The 16,285-nt window shown below is 41.6% G+C and overlaps 1 protein-coding gene across 1 annotated transcript; it reads left to right on the top strand.

The window, feature by feature from the left end:
• Positions 1–861: 861 nt before the first annotated feature.
• Positions 862–16,053, top strand: LOC5564297 (E3 ubiquitin-protein ligase MYLIP). Its single transcript, XM_001648620.3, has 4 exons — positions 862–1,560; positions 13,867–14,666; positions 14,733–15,287; positions 15,359–16,053. Exons 1-4 carry the CDS (start codon positions 1,474–1,476, stop codon positions 15,486–15,488), a joined length of 1,572 nt encoding a protein of 523 aa, XP_001648670.1. The 5' UTR covers positions 862–1,473; the 3' UTR covers positions 15,489–16,053.
• The last annotated feature ends 232 nt before the right edge of the window (positions 16,054–16,285 follow it).

Genomic DNA, 16,285 nt, shown 5'->3' with positions numbered 1-16,285 from the left:
TGGAAAGCTTAAAAACAGTCGAATTTTTCAATGTGTATAACTAAACTCACATTCGAAAATGTCACTAACACTACTTTGAAAAATTCAAAACGTTAGTTTGTGGAATCCCAAAACGTGCTGAATTTTGTATGAGGGGCCCCCTTCATGACATCTGACCCGGGCCCCCCGATGCCCAAATCCGGCACTGGATAAACGTGACAGAAAAAAAAAAAATAAAGGCAGCCAACTCGCGCCACGGCCTGCTGCGATCTCCTCTTTTTTTGTTCATTATTGGTGTTCAATGAATAAACGAAATAAGAAGTGACCTTCTAAGAGGCTGTTTCCCAAGATGGTGTCCAAGAAGGATTACCACCGCTAGCTTTCGATAACGGGTTCAATGAAAAATACATCGGTAGTATTATTGAAAAGTACTGTTTTTGTAGCACTGAGCAGAACTATTTTATTGCTTCAGGTAGCTTTAAAAACTTTAGAGGACAGAAAGAATTTGTATATGCATGCAGCGTAAACTGTTTATGCATGACCCAAGACAACCTGCCTGAAAATAGTGTCTCGAAAGATTTCATTAAATCATGAGTGTAATTTGCAAACATGCACCCTCCATACTTAATAAGTCTAGCGCCCAACAGATGGATCCGAAAGTAGTCTTCCATAAATATCGTTTACCACTCACTCCCGCGATTTAATTCTACGAACAGCAGTATTCCTACACACACTGTTCCACGAATAACACACCGCTATCACAATACGAACGTTTAAAACGATTCACACAAAAGCAAGCTCATAAAACTCGACTCTCTCCATGCTCTCAGCTCTCAGCAACCAACCGCACAGACCGTCGATTGAAATTGCTTCCCAACCGCACAGCTGAAAGACAATCCTACACCCGATACGGTCGAGTATGGACGTGCTACCGCAAAGCAGTTGCCTTTGCCAATACAAAAAGCTAAACTTGAGTAAAATAGTGTTGTCGGTGCAGCAAATCAGGTCGGGAAGTGCCGTGGCTAAAAGCTAGTCTTGAACCGGTCAACGTGAATTAGATTTGCAAACAACGCTGAGAAATTCAGTGACCTGTGAATAATTTGCGGGACATTGTTGGTGCAGAAGTCAAGGAAAAAAAAAACATTTTGCGTAACAGCAGTGATGAGAAAGGAAAAGCTCTTCTGTTAAACACTAACGAGGAGTATAAAACAAATAATCTGTGATTGAGGTGTACAGACGTAAAGTGAATGCTTTGGAAAAAAATAGCATTTCTATTTGATAGAGTGAGCGACACAGGGAAATGAGCAACCGAGAGTGATAAGGTTCAACAAACGGATCATAATCTACATCTGTTTGTTCAGTGAATGACAAAGAGACGAAGTGCAAACACACAATACGTGCTTTGTGTATACATTGAGACTACCATTCAGTCAATAAAGGTTGATAAGCAAAAAGGCAGATAGTGCGTGGAGAGTGTCACCAAGGGAGTTCAAGATGTGGTGTCTTATAAACCTACCGAATGGAACGACGTCGGGAGTCCAGTGTGACCCCAAGAAGAACAGCCAAGAGTGTTTGGAGAAGGTGAGCATGTTTGAATGTTGAGGGGGTTGAAGAGATAATCGATACAGAGGTCGGAATCGGAGCAGGGACGTCTTTGAATTGCTAAAATTATCCACTAGAAGAATTCCAACTATGGTGGCGACCTAAACATACATGCATGTAGTGCTTGGCGCCCGCAAGTCTGTGCCAATAGAAAATTGCAACCTGGCACTCGTTGTAAAGAGAGAGTACATCGATGTAAACAAATTGTTATCGCTCGGTCTTTTTTCCTCTAGCAATGCGTTAGTACAGTGACTCTCACTCCCTCTTTGTCGCTTCAGTTGTTTACGATGACGATTCAGCCTATTATTAGTTCGAAATGCATGTGGAGCAATTGAATCGGATCTCTGTCAATCAACGACGCTCACTGTACGCAAATCTGTCTCCGTACGTAGATTTCTCTTGACGGCAATGAATGGTCATCCGTCCGTGGGGCATTACGGTTAGTCTCATTACAGTGCGCTGACATTAGGGCCAGATAGATTGTCGGGTGTCGACCACACACCACAAGGGTTTGATTATGTGATTCCTTTGCAAGCAGAATCGTATTTTTACAACTGAACTGTGCCACCTTCGAACGGCAACTTTCTTGCATCACCAAATTCGAGGCAGTGGTGACAGAACGCCTTTGATAGTGTGTGATGTAATTCAGGGGAAGCTCTTTCCTTGGATGCGGCATTCACGCAATCTAGGTTATCGCATGGTCCAAAGTCCAAAGTTTTGCAGAAGCATGTATGCTTTTCCAAGTACTTATTGCACTTGGCAGAGCAGGCAAAAAGCAGAAAAAATACGTTGCCTATGTCCACGCGTTACCGGCATACGATTTATTTCTCTGCTTGTTTCCATTCCTCACATGGATACAGATTTGTATGTACATATGTATGCCGACCCATCGTATCGAGGCATGGTTGAATGTGCCTAGCTGGGCGAGAAGGTAAAATAATACCTGGTCCAAAGTCCAACCGGAGCGACAGCTAGTGCGAGAAGCTCGGTTGGAAACCCACATCAGTGATGACTTCACAACAATTGAAGCTAAATGGAATATGAGTCGAGTTTCTTTGCATGCTAGGGGATTAGGATAGCGGGATAAGCCACGATTAGGCGATGATAATTGTATACTGATTTGTCGTGGTAAAACCCTGAAATTCCCAGAGGGTCGCGTGGAAGAGTTAATCTGGGCACGTTCCTTCAAGATTGCTAAATTTAAAACTGACACATTGAAAAGGATGGCGCAATTATCCAGGCATTATCGATGATATCAGACAACGCCGCTTATCTCAGTGAGTTTGGTTCTGGTTTTCCCAAATACAGAGCATTTCGGGCAAGTGAATAATGATTTCCAGACTAATTAGACTGCAACCTAATCCCGAGCAAATCCTCATAGGAAATTAAATTTTGTTTGTCACTGCTGGGGTTGGAGTTATTGCACAGACATTTCGTACTGGGGAACAACTACAAAAGCAGGAAGCTAAATTCCAAGCTAATGAGCTGAAGGCCTCGTCGCAGATTCCCTACAGTACCGACGACGAGGTGTTGACTTGCACACGGGCACGTAGGCAGTTGGCTTGGCAAGCGAAGCTCTACTCTACTGCCAGCAATCAATACACACCGCTCTGCCTTGAAATCGCACTCACCGTAGCTAGTTCAACAGCTTGCGGATTCTGTAGTAGTAATCATGTTCTGTAGAGATCGAACTCGAGATGGGTACGGTGGAGTACTATAAACCGGTTACAAGTGTCTCAAATTGCAGCACGAGATTGATGTGGATATGCGTGGTTATGCAGTGAAATCATATCGGCCATTGCCATAATGGTTGTCCATTAGTCATAATGGGTATTCCCTTCAATTGATAAAGACAAATTCGATGCCAACTGTAAAACATGGATTTCATTATCCAATTTTTATCGATAATTGGTCGAAATCGAAACGGGTCATTGGGCGCCAGTCAACATCAATTTAGTCGTTGGTCGCCATCAAAGACCCTATCAAAGGTAAATGGTTGGTAAATCATAGCATAACGATAGGTTTACAGCGAATTAAGCACAACAGTTCCTACAATGCTTCAATCTAATATGATACTCTCGTTTTATTTTGAAACTTTGTTTCATAAGAAATGATTCTCGAATGACCCTGATTGCATCTTAAGTTCATGCAAAACAGCATGGCCATTTGCTTGCCAAGCACGCGGAAGCCATCCACTTTGAGTGATCAATTTAAAATTTACGATAATTGCGATATATCTACCTACTCAGTATGTACACCAGCCATGAAACCGATGCCAGGGAATAAAAATTACATTAAAATAATCTAGTGCCAAGCGAGAAAAAAAACAGCGCTCAACTCCCGATCCAAAACCATCCACCAGTTTCGAGGCGAGAAAAAGGTGGACGATAAAAATGTATAAATCGAAAACAAGTTCTCGGTCGAAGCGACCAGCATTCAAAACATAACCAGCGGCCACTGTATTAGGGAAGAAAAACAAGCCGCCCAACAACAGCTGCTGGACGTATCTAAACACTTCTATCCCGTATTGGCCGGGGATGAACTGTAGGCGCGGATATGGGCCCAGAGCGCCAACGAGAGCGCGAGGAAACGGAGAAATTGTGATTTTTTTATTTGTTTTGCTACTTTTCGCGCTCGCTGCAACGTTGCTCTCGCTAACCGAAACGCTGCTCACGAACGAAGGTAGGACAGCGAGCACATGGCAAGCGAGTGATCACCTAGCGATCAAAGTCCAATTCTTCTTCCACCGTGAAACTACTACTGCTATACAGCTCTATAGAGCTACATGGCTTAGTTTCTCGGCTGCAATTTGTTTGACTGTGTCGCCAGTGGGAATTCAGTGCTATCATTAAGAGCTCGTACAGTTAATAAACGATAAATGGCAACTATTCCCTCGCGTTCGTTTAAACGATTGGGATAGGATAGGATTATTCATTACGCCGACGGACAGCTCAGAAAACGTCTATACTTGGCTGTTGGCGATCGTGCCGAAGCTCTGCGGCATAAAAATATCTTTCTTTATTTATAAACTATGCGATCAGTGTCCCCTCCGTTTCGGTTTAAGGGTTGTTTTCGTTGAACCACGGTCATCACACTTTCTAGTTCATACAATTACAGCACAGCGATACAGCAGGTCCGCTATTTAGCGGTGGCGCTTGATCGTAACATTTGTTTTGAACTCCGATAATGAGATGCGTGAGCTCGATCATCGTAGAAAAGTGCGTACGCTAAGATCGACGGACGAGATATCAAATTGCGACATAGTTTACATGATATTTTACATGAGAGTTTAACAGGGGTATTTGAAAATATGTAATTTCCATTGGCAAACTCTCTTGTTGCTAAAAGCAGCGAGTTCAGGTGGCTAAGAGGTTTTAGATAAAATATTAGTATTTCAGACTTCAGGGGACTGGAAATATTTGAACACGACTTTCAGTTTCTGAGGAAAGCTGAGAACTCTGACAGAATTTTGAGGGTTTCAAAAGAGGCTCGAGAGATTTTGCCTAGAAAAAAATAATTCAGAGTATCCGACAGGAGTCCGATAGAGGCCGAGTAGGAATCAGAGATTTCTCAGATTGTTTTCCCAAAGATATTAAGGAATTCTTCAGGTGATGTCTCAAGGATTCATTCCTTTAAAATGTACATACATTTTTTCAGGGATTCTTTGCAGAGCTATTCACGAATTCCTCTTGAGAATAATTAGCATTGAGCAATTTGCACGAATCTGTAAGTGGTACAGTCATAGCTCATCGTATGAGGATTAACGTCTTTCTGCTTGTTACTAAAGCTTGAGATTTGGGATTACATTCTGATGCTTAGGCAAGATTGACGCATCCTCCAACAGCCTTGAGCAGTCCTACATGGGCGAAACAAGAAACGAAGGCCAAGAGTTGTATGAACGCTTGATTTCTCGCACTATCAGTCATGACAAACTGTTGGTAATCCAAAAAGAATAGTGTCCATTTTCTGCATATAACTTGTATGTCTCTTTCTTCCTGGATTTCTGGCAGCAAAATATTGAGCGTGTTCTAAGAAGATGTTGTGGATGTTCATTAAGATCCATAAAATATGTCACGAACTAAACGAAATCCTGGAATGTTTCTTAATGGATTCCTAATATTGTCAATGGGGCCTTCCTTAGCCTAGTAGTTAGAGTCATGCTGAAGATGTCTGGGTTCAATTCGGGGTCGGTTCAGGATCTTTTAGTAATGGAAATTTCCTTGACTTCCCTGGGTATAGAATTTCATTCTACTTGCAACACGATATAAGAATGCGGAAATGGCAAATTTGGCAAAAAAAAGCTCTCAGTTAATAACTGTGGAAGTGCTCATAAGAACACTAAGCAGAGAAGCAGGCCCTGTCCCAGTGAGGACGTTAATGCTAAGAAGAAGTTCGGTCAATCATTAGAAAATGCAATTCATCAGGAATGGATTTTGTTCGGAAGCCATGCAAGATACTCTTCTTAGGAAGTAGAGCGCATTAGAGCTCATCCGGATGCGAATCGAATGCACTACTTCCGATGTTAGATATCTCGCAAAGATTTTGAGACTATTCAAACTTTCGTAAGGAATCGTTTTTATCGTTTTACCAGGCCGATAATTAGATTAATAACTGATTCTTGATGAGATCTTTGTTAGAATTTGAGCAAATTCCTAATGAGATTTTTGGTAGATTCTATAGAAAATCCTTGGCTAATTAATCTTTTCCTTCCAATTTTCAACAGATTTCACACGAGGTCTTCAATGGACACTCAGTGAATTTGTTATAAAGTTTTCAGCGAAGCTGAAGAGACTTTTGATGATTTTTTGTGACATCGATTTCTCTTGACTTCCTCGATAGATTAATCAAGGATTTTGGAGATGCTTAAACAGATTCTTGTTAACAACTACCGAACACATTACATATACTTTGCAATTGAATTAAATGGACAAATTGATGTGAAGTTTTGCGAAAAAGTTACACGTCTTCTCGGTGAGAATCGAACTCACGACTCCCTGATCTCTCTTTTTCGCGAAGAGCACCTCGTTCGGAAGAATAAGATGCCTATCCAAACACAACGCTTTCTATTTATATCTAATGCCTAGCCCAAGAGCGCGTTATTATTATTATTATTATTTTTAGGGAGTGAAATGCCAGATTCTTGTTGATATCTTTGCAGGCTTCCTAACGACTATTCTATCGTGGAATAATGATGAAGCCCTTCTGAAGTTTCTGACACTGTGTGTGGATTTATAAAATGATTTGCAGTGAAATAATCCTGGCATTATCATTTAATTTCTCGATTAATCACTAACAAATTCTCTCGGAAAGATCTTTGACGAACGATTAAATGAAAGCATCCCTGAAGTAATATTGGGAAGTTTCGTTTGATTTCTGGCGAGATTTTTGACGAAATCTTTGAACGATTCCTAGTTTTTTTTCCATATTTAAGTCAAATTATAAACAATAACATGTTTGTGACGCGATTTCAAATTGGTTTACTTCGAAAATTCCTAACTTCCAAAATTTCAAAATTGCTTTCTGACAACAAACCTGACAGATTTTTTAGAGATCTTGGGTACTCCTATCTAATATCTCCAACATTCGTTACGGAAATTCCCAGCTACTTCTGGAAAGCATAGGCTAACTCAATCTCTTAAAGACTTGTGATATCCCCGAATCTCATCTCTAGAATTTTCAGTTGTCTTGAGTCTTCGATATTCTTCCTGCCAATTTCTTAAAATTTTCATTTGTAGATGTGCCCAGATTGGACGAATTATAAAAATAACAAATTATGAAGAGGATTATATCAATTCTTGAGCCATTCTTTGCAGAAATTCCTCGCCAAAATTTCAAATACTTATTCTGGTTGAATCCTCAAACTAACAGCCGAAACTTTGTTATATGACTTTCTTATTGTTCTTCATTCAAATAGACAGATATACATCTCAGCTGAAAGTTCTGTCACAATTCTACAGTTATTAAGTGAGAGCTTCCCTTGCTGAAGCTGTCATTTTTGTACATTCGTATATCGTGTAGCAAGTACGTAAAACGAATAGATCTTCCACCTTATCAACAAAGGCCTTTTTGGTGGAGTCCCTTGAGGAAAGTTTGGCATAACTTTAGACAGAACTGCTGGTAAGATGTTGTGAAACCTGTTCATTAAGTCATCTTTGTTCAACAACAATATAAAAATTGAGCTGTGTAATATCTAACAAAATGTTTAATTGCTGGATTCCTTTAGGAATTTCTGGTAAAAATATAGCAAATTTGGAAGTTTTTATGAATCTGTTACGGAATATTCAGAAAACACCTGAAGAAGCTTTGGGAAAAATGCTGCCCAAAAGTTCTAACAGAGCTCTGAATTCCTAGTAGAAGGCTTGGTGGAAACAATGGATAACTTCTCGGAAGAATTCATGAATTTTCTGAGAAACATTGGAATTGGCATCTATTTTCCAGAATTTACACTATATTACAGTATATCTATCCATAACTGAAATAGCTGAGATTAACTTGTAAGATCGTTGAAAGTTCATCGAGCTTCTCAATGGAAATTATAAAGAAGCGGGAAAGCTTTTACGAAATAGTCTATTTAAAAAAAAACTTACACAACTCACTTTCCTACCAATTGGGCTCTTCTTTCGAAAGAAATTTTATTGCCCGCGAAGTGAAGAAACACTTCTAATTTCCTAAAGCTTGTGGAGCTGCCATGAGCTCCAATGCTTAGGTTCAAATTAATACGTTTTATAGAAAAGGGAAAACAACTTTGTGTTAAATCGGTTTCAAATCTGCTACACAGATTAACTTCCGAGCGCCAACCGCCAATTGGTAATCTACGTTCAAGGAACAAAGCAAAATCCCTTGACATAAACACCCTTCAAAGCTAATCCTGGATTTGGAGGAAATGTAACATTTCTGTTTGCCTATACTCAAGTATTTTTATCGCAGCAAAACACCGTGATGGACTTATTTGCTAACATGCTGATACAAGTAGTCCCGAAGATTGTTTACAATTCACTACAAAGCTACAAGTACCGGAAAGGTATATGTAATCCCATTCGACAGAAACGATAAATTCGACGAATGGAGTTTCGTCTAAATTTATCCAAAACGTACTTGCTGCGCCAACCGCTTCTCAGCACAGGACTACACATCCAGCTAATGCGATTAGTTGCCCAACCGGCATTCTAGTGTCAGCTGTACCCTTCTCTTACGTAAGCTCCCTGCAGGTAGCGGGCTCTTTGTTATCGCTGCCGACAGGCTTGATTCGCCGAGTGCTGCTATTAGCCTTGTCTATGTGAACGACTTGTGGCATTTGCACCGAGGCGTTTTTAATATATTCAAACACATGGGAGCCAAGCCAAACCTTTTGATCCCTGTTATGATGAGAGCGTATTTGATTTTCCTCATCCAGAGAAATTATCATAAAGGTGGTAAACATTCTCCAAGGTGTTCCATCAGAACGTCAGCCGTCGCACCGAATCGTCCCTGAACCCTTCCGAAACAATAAAACTTAATTCTTTACTCGGTCAACGATTTTGCATTTTCAAACAGGCGTTGTTGCTTGGCTGTACATTCGAGATTATGAAAGTAAAAATATATTACACAGCCGGACACTGAGTGGCAAGAAAGAATAAGAAACACTCACGAGGATACAAGCGAGCGATCTTCGGCTGTCATCATTAATCAGCGGCTAAACGGGGCAACTTTTGCCTCGTGCCCGTGACAATCAGGATGGGTACCAAGTTAGTATGGTTACGGCAAGGTTGTTCAAAAAGCAGGGAACATCTTACCTCAGTGCGAAGACTTACGACGCAATAAACTTCGACACGTTTCGACCTTCCAACGATACATGCTCCAATTACTGAGCGAGTCGGGTACGAATCTCAAATTCGCACAAAGTATCTTTTTATTCAACAATAACCCGAGTCGCTCAGCGGGAAGATGGCAATCGCAAACAAACAGAAAGCCGCACTCTGTTTACGTTGGCTGCGTAGTACAATCGCGAAGCTCACACGCCCGCGGGAAGAAATAAACCTGATAGCTCGTCTTACTTTATCTCGTTTGCCATTTTGTGCCCACTTGACATGAGGCAATTTGCAACGTGAGTATTGTACCAGACAAAGAAGAATTATGTGATAAAAATTCTACGCAGTTTCGAAAACGGATGCAAATACCGCGAATCGAAATTATTACTAAATTGCTTCGTTGAAATTTGAACATATGGGTCGAATTGGATCTACTGTAGGCTATCAGGTAGCACTGCAAAATGTTGCGAAAACAACAACTTTGACAGGAAGCGAGGTGCTACATTCGCAGAGTTCGCATACCGTGGCGTATTGAAATCCGAGCCGATTGTAATCAAAACATTTAATGGCGTTGAACACATTTGAAAGACTCCCCATGTTAACCGCTAAGTACGGCCAAAGGGCACATCAGCCATATTCAATGGCTCAGCAACTAAGCTAACAGCTTCATGTCGATTTTAATGATAAGAAAATCTGATTGTTGATGTCACGTGCCATCAATCATCTTTCTCAGCCCCCTTTCGAAGGAGAGTAAAACTGGTAAATTTAAAACTCGTTCGTCATGAAACTGGTCGCTACCCAGTAAGACGAAGCCGCTTGGTGCGAGGTTATCATTTCAATGAACAATGTAATTACCGACTGATAGGAACCTTCTTAGATTGCGCTCAATTGTAAACAGATTAATGAGCTACTCTGAAACAAACGCGTACTACCGTTAGCGCAAAGCCCCTTGACCCCATCCGGCATGGAGGGCATCAGAACTTAGGAAGTCCGGATGCAAGTGAGTCAGATAGTACTTCCTTTCGAGAGCATCGATCGACCATTAGTCTATCATCGCCTCGATGCGATGCCGTATTCACCAGTCATGTGTTAATTGAAGTGGAGCTATACACTTCTTTCTGCCAACGTCTAGCGATCTTGATATAATATCTTGCTAGAATGGACTTTGACCGCCCAGCGATACCGACAACGATCTCTCAATTGGCTAGCACGTGCTTGCCCATATGATCGATGCGTGCCGTTCGGAGCATGGAGCTTGCTCGGTTATCTAATTAGCCCTCAATTGCCATGGGCAGGCCGGCAGATGATCACTTGAACTTTGGAATTGAGACGCGACAACGGTTTATCAAGTTTCCAAAGCGATCATTCTGGACAGATGATATCATTCTTTGTCATCGATCACGCAAACAACGAGATGCGGCTTTGTTTTCGACCCAGCAACAATTATGGCTCCTGAGCCGCAGCGGTACGTGATCGACGGCAGCCAAAACCACCGGCTTGCAAGCCGCAAAAAAGCGAGAGCAGCAATTTCACGACTGTTGTTTCGAGCTAAAATAGCGAATATCGTTTTTCTTTTTGCTTCAAACCGTGCGGGTACAAAGTCCAACGGCGCACAGATACAGGCACACTTTTCGCCGATGGGTCCAAAGTCCATGCCCCGTGTACGGTAACAAAAAAAGATCATAAAAAGCTAGTTTCTTTTGAATGTGTGAATTTCTGCCATTTTTCTGCTTTGCCATCACGAATGTGATGGGTTCTATGGATGTGTATGCGAACTCAGACAGACGTATGTCAGCGATGAGTGAAGAGTATAGTCCAGAAAACCGATCAAAAATGTAGGGTGGCTCATTCACCTGCTTATTTGAACAGCTGCCATTGACGGCACCGATTGCGTTGGCAATTATTATTTAGCAGATTTCAGATTTTAATGCGTGATCGCTTAATTAGTTTTTCTCGATCGTGCCAGTTTATATGTTTCGTTTGTATTTCAACTATCACTTGAACTATGATTACTCGTGAAAAACGTGTGAATGTGGTTTTTGTGCGACAACTTCTAGTCGTTAAGTCATTTTGTTCGCGTTCGTGCATTGACATGTTGACGTATTTCGATTCCTATCAAAAGATGATTTCTTCTGTTGTACATAACATACCTGATTAATCGTCTTCGTTGTTGTTGGTATCTACGTGTCGATTCAAATTTGTTGGAGTAGGATTTTTATATTCAGCTTTCGACTTATGTGGACCGAACAGGTAATAGATGTCCAAATTATAGAGGAAAGATCTATGAGATTTCGGAAAATCGTTTGTTTGAGAACCAGATCCAATCTCCATGAGTTCGCATGGTCATCTCGCATTGCTGCCATGTTGTACATTGCTTTTGTATGTGCTCTAATGTGTTGTAAATGCTCTACTCCATGTTATTATAAAAAATTAGATGTATATCTCTCACTCGCATTGTTATGTTGCTTATTCTTTTAGCTCTCCAAAGTGTTCTTATCTTCCACATGATTCTGCTTTACTCCATGTTTTCAGGTATGCTTGTTATAAGTCTCTGTGGAATTTTTTGACCGCAATTTACGCTTCATTCTCTATGATTCTGCATTTCCCGATGCTCAGCGGATATCGCGTACATATAGCTCTCCTTTTATAATACGATTACGAAATTCAAACTCTGAGCGTAACAAAATACAATTTACCATCGATAATGGCCGATAGTTCATCCGCAAAACCTGTAACGAAACAAGCGAAATCAATTGGTTAATTTTTATTTAACAACCACCCTAGCAAGTTCCCACGAACATCACTAAAGTGCCAAAACGTGAACCACCACCTGTAGAGATCGGGTGCGAAAAGGACGCTAGCAGAGAGCGGGAGGGAAACACAAACAAACAAACAATCCGATGGTTTGTTTAATTGATCCATCATCATATGCGAAATCTGCAAGCCGGTTTTACTCTTTCTGGTAGTTGTGTTTACTACCAGCAGATAATACCCACTCTAAACACATTTGATTGTCAAACCAAAATTCCACAACAATAACTTTGTTCGACGACCAAGAATATGTGTCACACACTTGTCGGTGTCTAACGATTGAAAAATGTCTTCGGCCATCCATCGATCGAAGGAGCACACATGTTATTAGCAATTCGAAACTAGACCCCGCGCATCGATTACAAACCCCGAAAACAAAATGATTATTGACACGAGCAAGCTTCATCGCATGTACAACGTTCGTTGCCTGCGCCGTTGTTGTGGCGTAGTTTCGGCCTACAGCTTATTATATATTCAAATTGTCCACCACCGTGTGTTATGGCCAAAGACCGGGCTTACTTCATCGTTTTTCACAGCTACGTTACTGGACCTTTGGACCTTAACATTTGCTGTGTTTTGTGTGGGTTTCCTTTTAATAATGACTTTTGTAGATTGCGATGAAGAGGCAACGAAGTAGGCCTGTCATTGGCTTTCAGCTTCTTTGTTTGCGTCTCGTCTCGTTGTCAATGGCTACCAGAGACAGGAACGAGCACACAGTGTGCTATTTACAATTGCCTTGACAGGCCAAATACAGCTGATTGCACAACGCACAACGGGATGTTTCTGGAAGGCAACTTCGCTGCAATTTCACGCTGAAATATGTAAATTAGCCAATTAGCAGTAGATGAAAAATACGTTTTCTGTGAACCTTTTGCAAGGTCAATTAACATTTCATATGAACGGGAACGAAGGCGCAGTGACAACATTAGCCAAACCGAACTCCAATGGTGATAACAAACAGCATCGTTATTGTTGATTGCTACAACGACGAGTCGGTAATCAAACAAGATTGTGTCAACGCAAACACCCATTTTTAGCTTATCTTGTGCGCTGCTTCAATTTGCTAGCTCGCATCGACGAGGCTGGCTGTTATCTTTCCGAAGAGCACTTCAGAGCACAGCACAACCAGCCTAGGCGGCGTTGTGAAAATGATAACCAAATAGGTCGATAAATATTTGCTTCCATAGAGCTAACCATCATTCAAAGAAAGTTGATAGCCAGGTAGCAAACTACGCCATACTTTTATAGATTCACATAATCAAGTTCAACGCCTGCTAGGATTCTTTTTTCAAGATAATGTTTACCTGAAAGTCCTAGACCATAAAAAATAATACCTTTACGACCCACTAACACCCATTCGGCAAGGGTATGACGCATACGCAAGGTCGGCTGCTAAACGGTCAAAAATTTTCTTTTGATCACACGAAAATAGAATCTGCTTTCTCACTACCTTTGCGGGAGCAAAAACTCAAAGCCAGTTAAGTCGCGTGAATTGCACTGGATACGTGCGATTAACACTGCGCTTGGGGAATTCCGTCCGCACAAAATGTCCCGCCATGATTCAAAGGTAATGGCTTTAGATAGAGGAAATCCGGGGGCTTGTACGACCACGATAAAGCGAACCTAAGACACTGGCCGGCATCTTTACTAACAAACGACTTTGTTTTCCACCTGTTCCTATTTTCAGGTCTGTAACGATCTTGGAATAATCTGTGAAACTGACTATTTCGGATTGATTCCGGTCCGCGATGGAGACGGTGCAGAAGTTGACGAATGTAGCGCCAAACAGTGGATCAACTTGCGAAATCCTCTGAGTCTACACGCCAACGATCGCCACCCCATTTTGCTGTCGTTGCGCGTCAAGTTCTGGGTGCCTGCGCATTTAATCTTGCAGGACAGTGTAAAGAAACTGTTCTACATGCAGGCTCGACAAGAGCTCTTGGATGGACACATCAGTGCGGCAAGCTGGGAGAATGCAGCGCACATTTCTGCCTTGCTACTGCAAGCTGATGGCTACATTTACGACCCAAACAAGGTCTTCGCAAACCTAACCGGTTTGGAGCGTGGAAGTCCTCTGAACACTGTCGATCGTCGTCAACTGAGGAGACCTTCAAAACGGAAGTGTTCGGAAACCGATGTTAAACGAGGAAGCATTGCATCGACAGTCACCGTAGATGATGCCGTTTCAGAAACTGAACCAAAGAACATTTACCAGACCTACATCGTGCGTCCAAAGTTCGAGGATGTTGAACCTGAACCAATGCCGGAGAACTTCATTCAAATGATCGCAAAGGAACACGAGGTTCTAAGCAAGATCAAAATGACTGCAAGTTCCGCTCAGTACTGGGTACTCGAAGAAATCTCATCTTTGAATGGCTACGGCGAAGAGGTGTTCGAAGGTATCACGATCAACGAACCATCGGTACGCTGCAAAATCGGAGTTAGCCCCCATGGGCTTACCATTGCCAAGGACGATGAAAAGTATAAGTAAGTTGCAACATTTCAAAATGATCAATCCACTTTGTTAACAAAAATATGTCCTTTCCTCTACAGCGTTCCATTTACTGCAGTGAAGGCCGCAAAGTCAATCAAACGATCGTTCCGACTGACGTACATGAACGAAGAGCATGAGGAAACCCACATCGAGTTGAAGTTGCCAAATCATCGTACGGCCGCTTGTCTCTACCGGGCCATTACCGAGAAGCACGTGTTCTATTCGTGCGAAACTGTTCGACCTGTGGTTACCACCCAGTTTATACGTGATCTCAAAGGAACCATTGTATCCATGTTCAACGAAGATACTGAACTCGGCAAACGCTACGTATTCGACATCCAGCGAACCTGTCGGGAGGTGTACGACAACGCTCGACGAGTTCTGCATGCTCGTGGAATGGAAATCAGCAAAGTACAAAAGGAATGTCCACAAGCCCAGGCCAGTAAGCTGGACCAGCAGTTGGCCGATGAAGCCGAAGAAAGCAACAAGCTCGAACGACTAGTCGAAGAACGGTTAACCGAAGCGCTGACCTGTATCATCTGCGCTGACAATATGATCGACACAATGTTCCTTCCATGTGGACATATTACCGCCTGCCGGCAATGCGCAGAACAGTAAGTTTACACAACCTAAAATAAAACATCGCTAAATATACCTCTAACGTCAAATTCTCCTCTCTCAACAGATGCGACCGCTGTCCACTTTGCCGAGCCAACATCGAGTGCGTCAACAAGGCGTTCTTACCACCCGTGATGAGAACAAGGAGTCAAACAGCCGCTGCCAACGCTTCGGCTCAGTCAATCGAAGCTCATTAAAATCCTTATATCTCGAGAACGACCCCCACAATTTCCACAATTTGGCTCAAAATGTTAAACTCCAACCACATTACCATTAGCTTTAGCCGAAAAATAATGCACAGCCCAAAACTAATGTTGGAAAGGGCTTTTTACGTTACAAAATTTCAACTGAAAAAAGAAAAAATGCAAACAAGGTGATATTTAGTTTTAGTTACACTGTCTATAGGCTTTGAACGAAACTGCTTTTGAAGTTGTCGATAGCCAGACCCCATATTTCATAATCAAGCGAACTTATATAGTCATGTATCAATGCAAACTAACCAACGTAGTTGTAGTACCTAGCGAAGGGTTCCACCCGGATTGTGTGATGAACGAATGGATATGTTTTAAAAGGCGCCGAAGCGCCCAGTGAGTTGGATAATTTTAGCGATGAAAGTATTGATTTCTGTTAAGTATTTTATATCCCCCAAAACCTTCAATTCAATGATTGGTCTTCGTACGATCTACGTGTAAGATTATATTATCTGTGCCGCAAAAAAATGGCCACCAAAAAATGCAAATACAATTTGTTGTTACTGAAAAATTTTGTTGCATAATTCGACTCAGTATAAAGCATCCGAAATATCCACATACAACAATAATAGAAAATCCACATAGTACCAAATAACCCAATAGGAATAAGAAGATAAGAGTTCGATTCATCGTAGAGTCTGACCAGATATTTCTCTAAGATTTCTAAGATGTTTCCTTAATTTTTGTGACATTGCGGCAAGTATCACTGCTTGTATTGCAATATGTTTTTTTTGTTATTTTCT

This window comes from Aedes aegypti, chromosome 3 (genome assembly GCF_002204515.2).
Source record: "Aedes aegypti strain LVP_AGWG chromosome 3, AaegL5.0 Primary Assembly, whole genome shotgun sequence".
Classification (NCBI taxonomy): Eukaryota; Metazoa; Arthropoda; class Insecta; order Diptera; family Culicidae; genus Aedes; species Aedes aegypti.
The sequence above is the reverse complement of the archived record's forward strand: the minus strand, read 5'-3'. Positions and strand labels throughout refer to the sequence as shown.

What these genes read in the sequence shown, in the direction of transcription:
- LOC5564297 (XM_001648620.3), top strand. Translation starts at nt 1,474, where the DNA reads ATGTGGTGTCTTATAAACCTACCGAATGGAACGACGTCGGGAGTCCAG. An exon ending in GCCAAGAGTGTTTGGAGAAG is followed by an intron (nt 1,561 to 13,866) that starts GTGAGCATGTTT and finishes TCCTATTTTCAG; the next exon opens with GTCTGTAACGATCTTGGAAT. An exon ending in TGCCGGCAATGCGCAGAACA is followed by an intron (nt 15,288 to 15,358) that starts GTAAGTTTACAC and finishes CTCTCTCAACAG; the next exon opens with ATGCGACCGCTGTCCACTTT.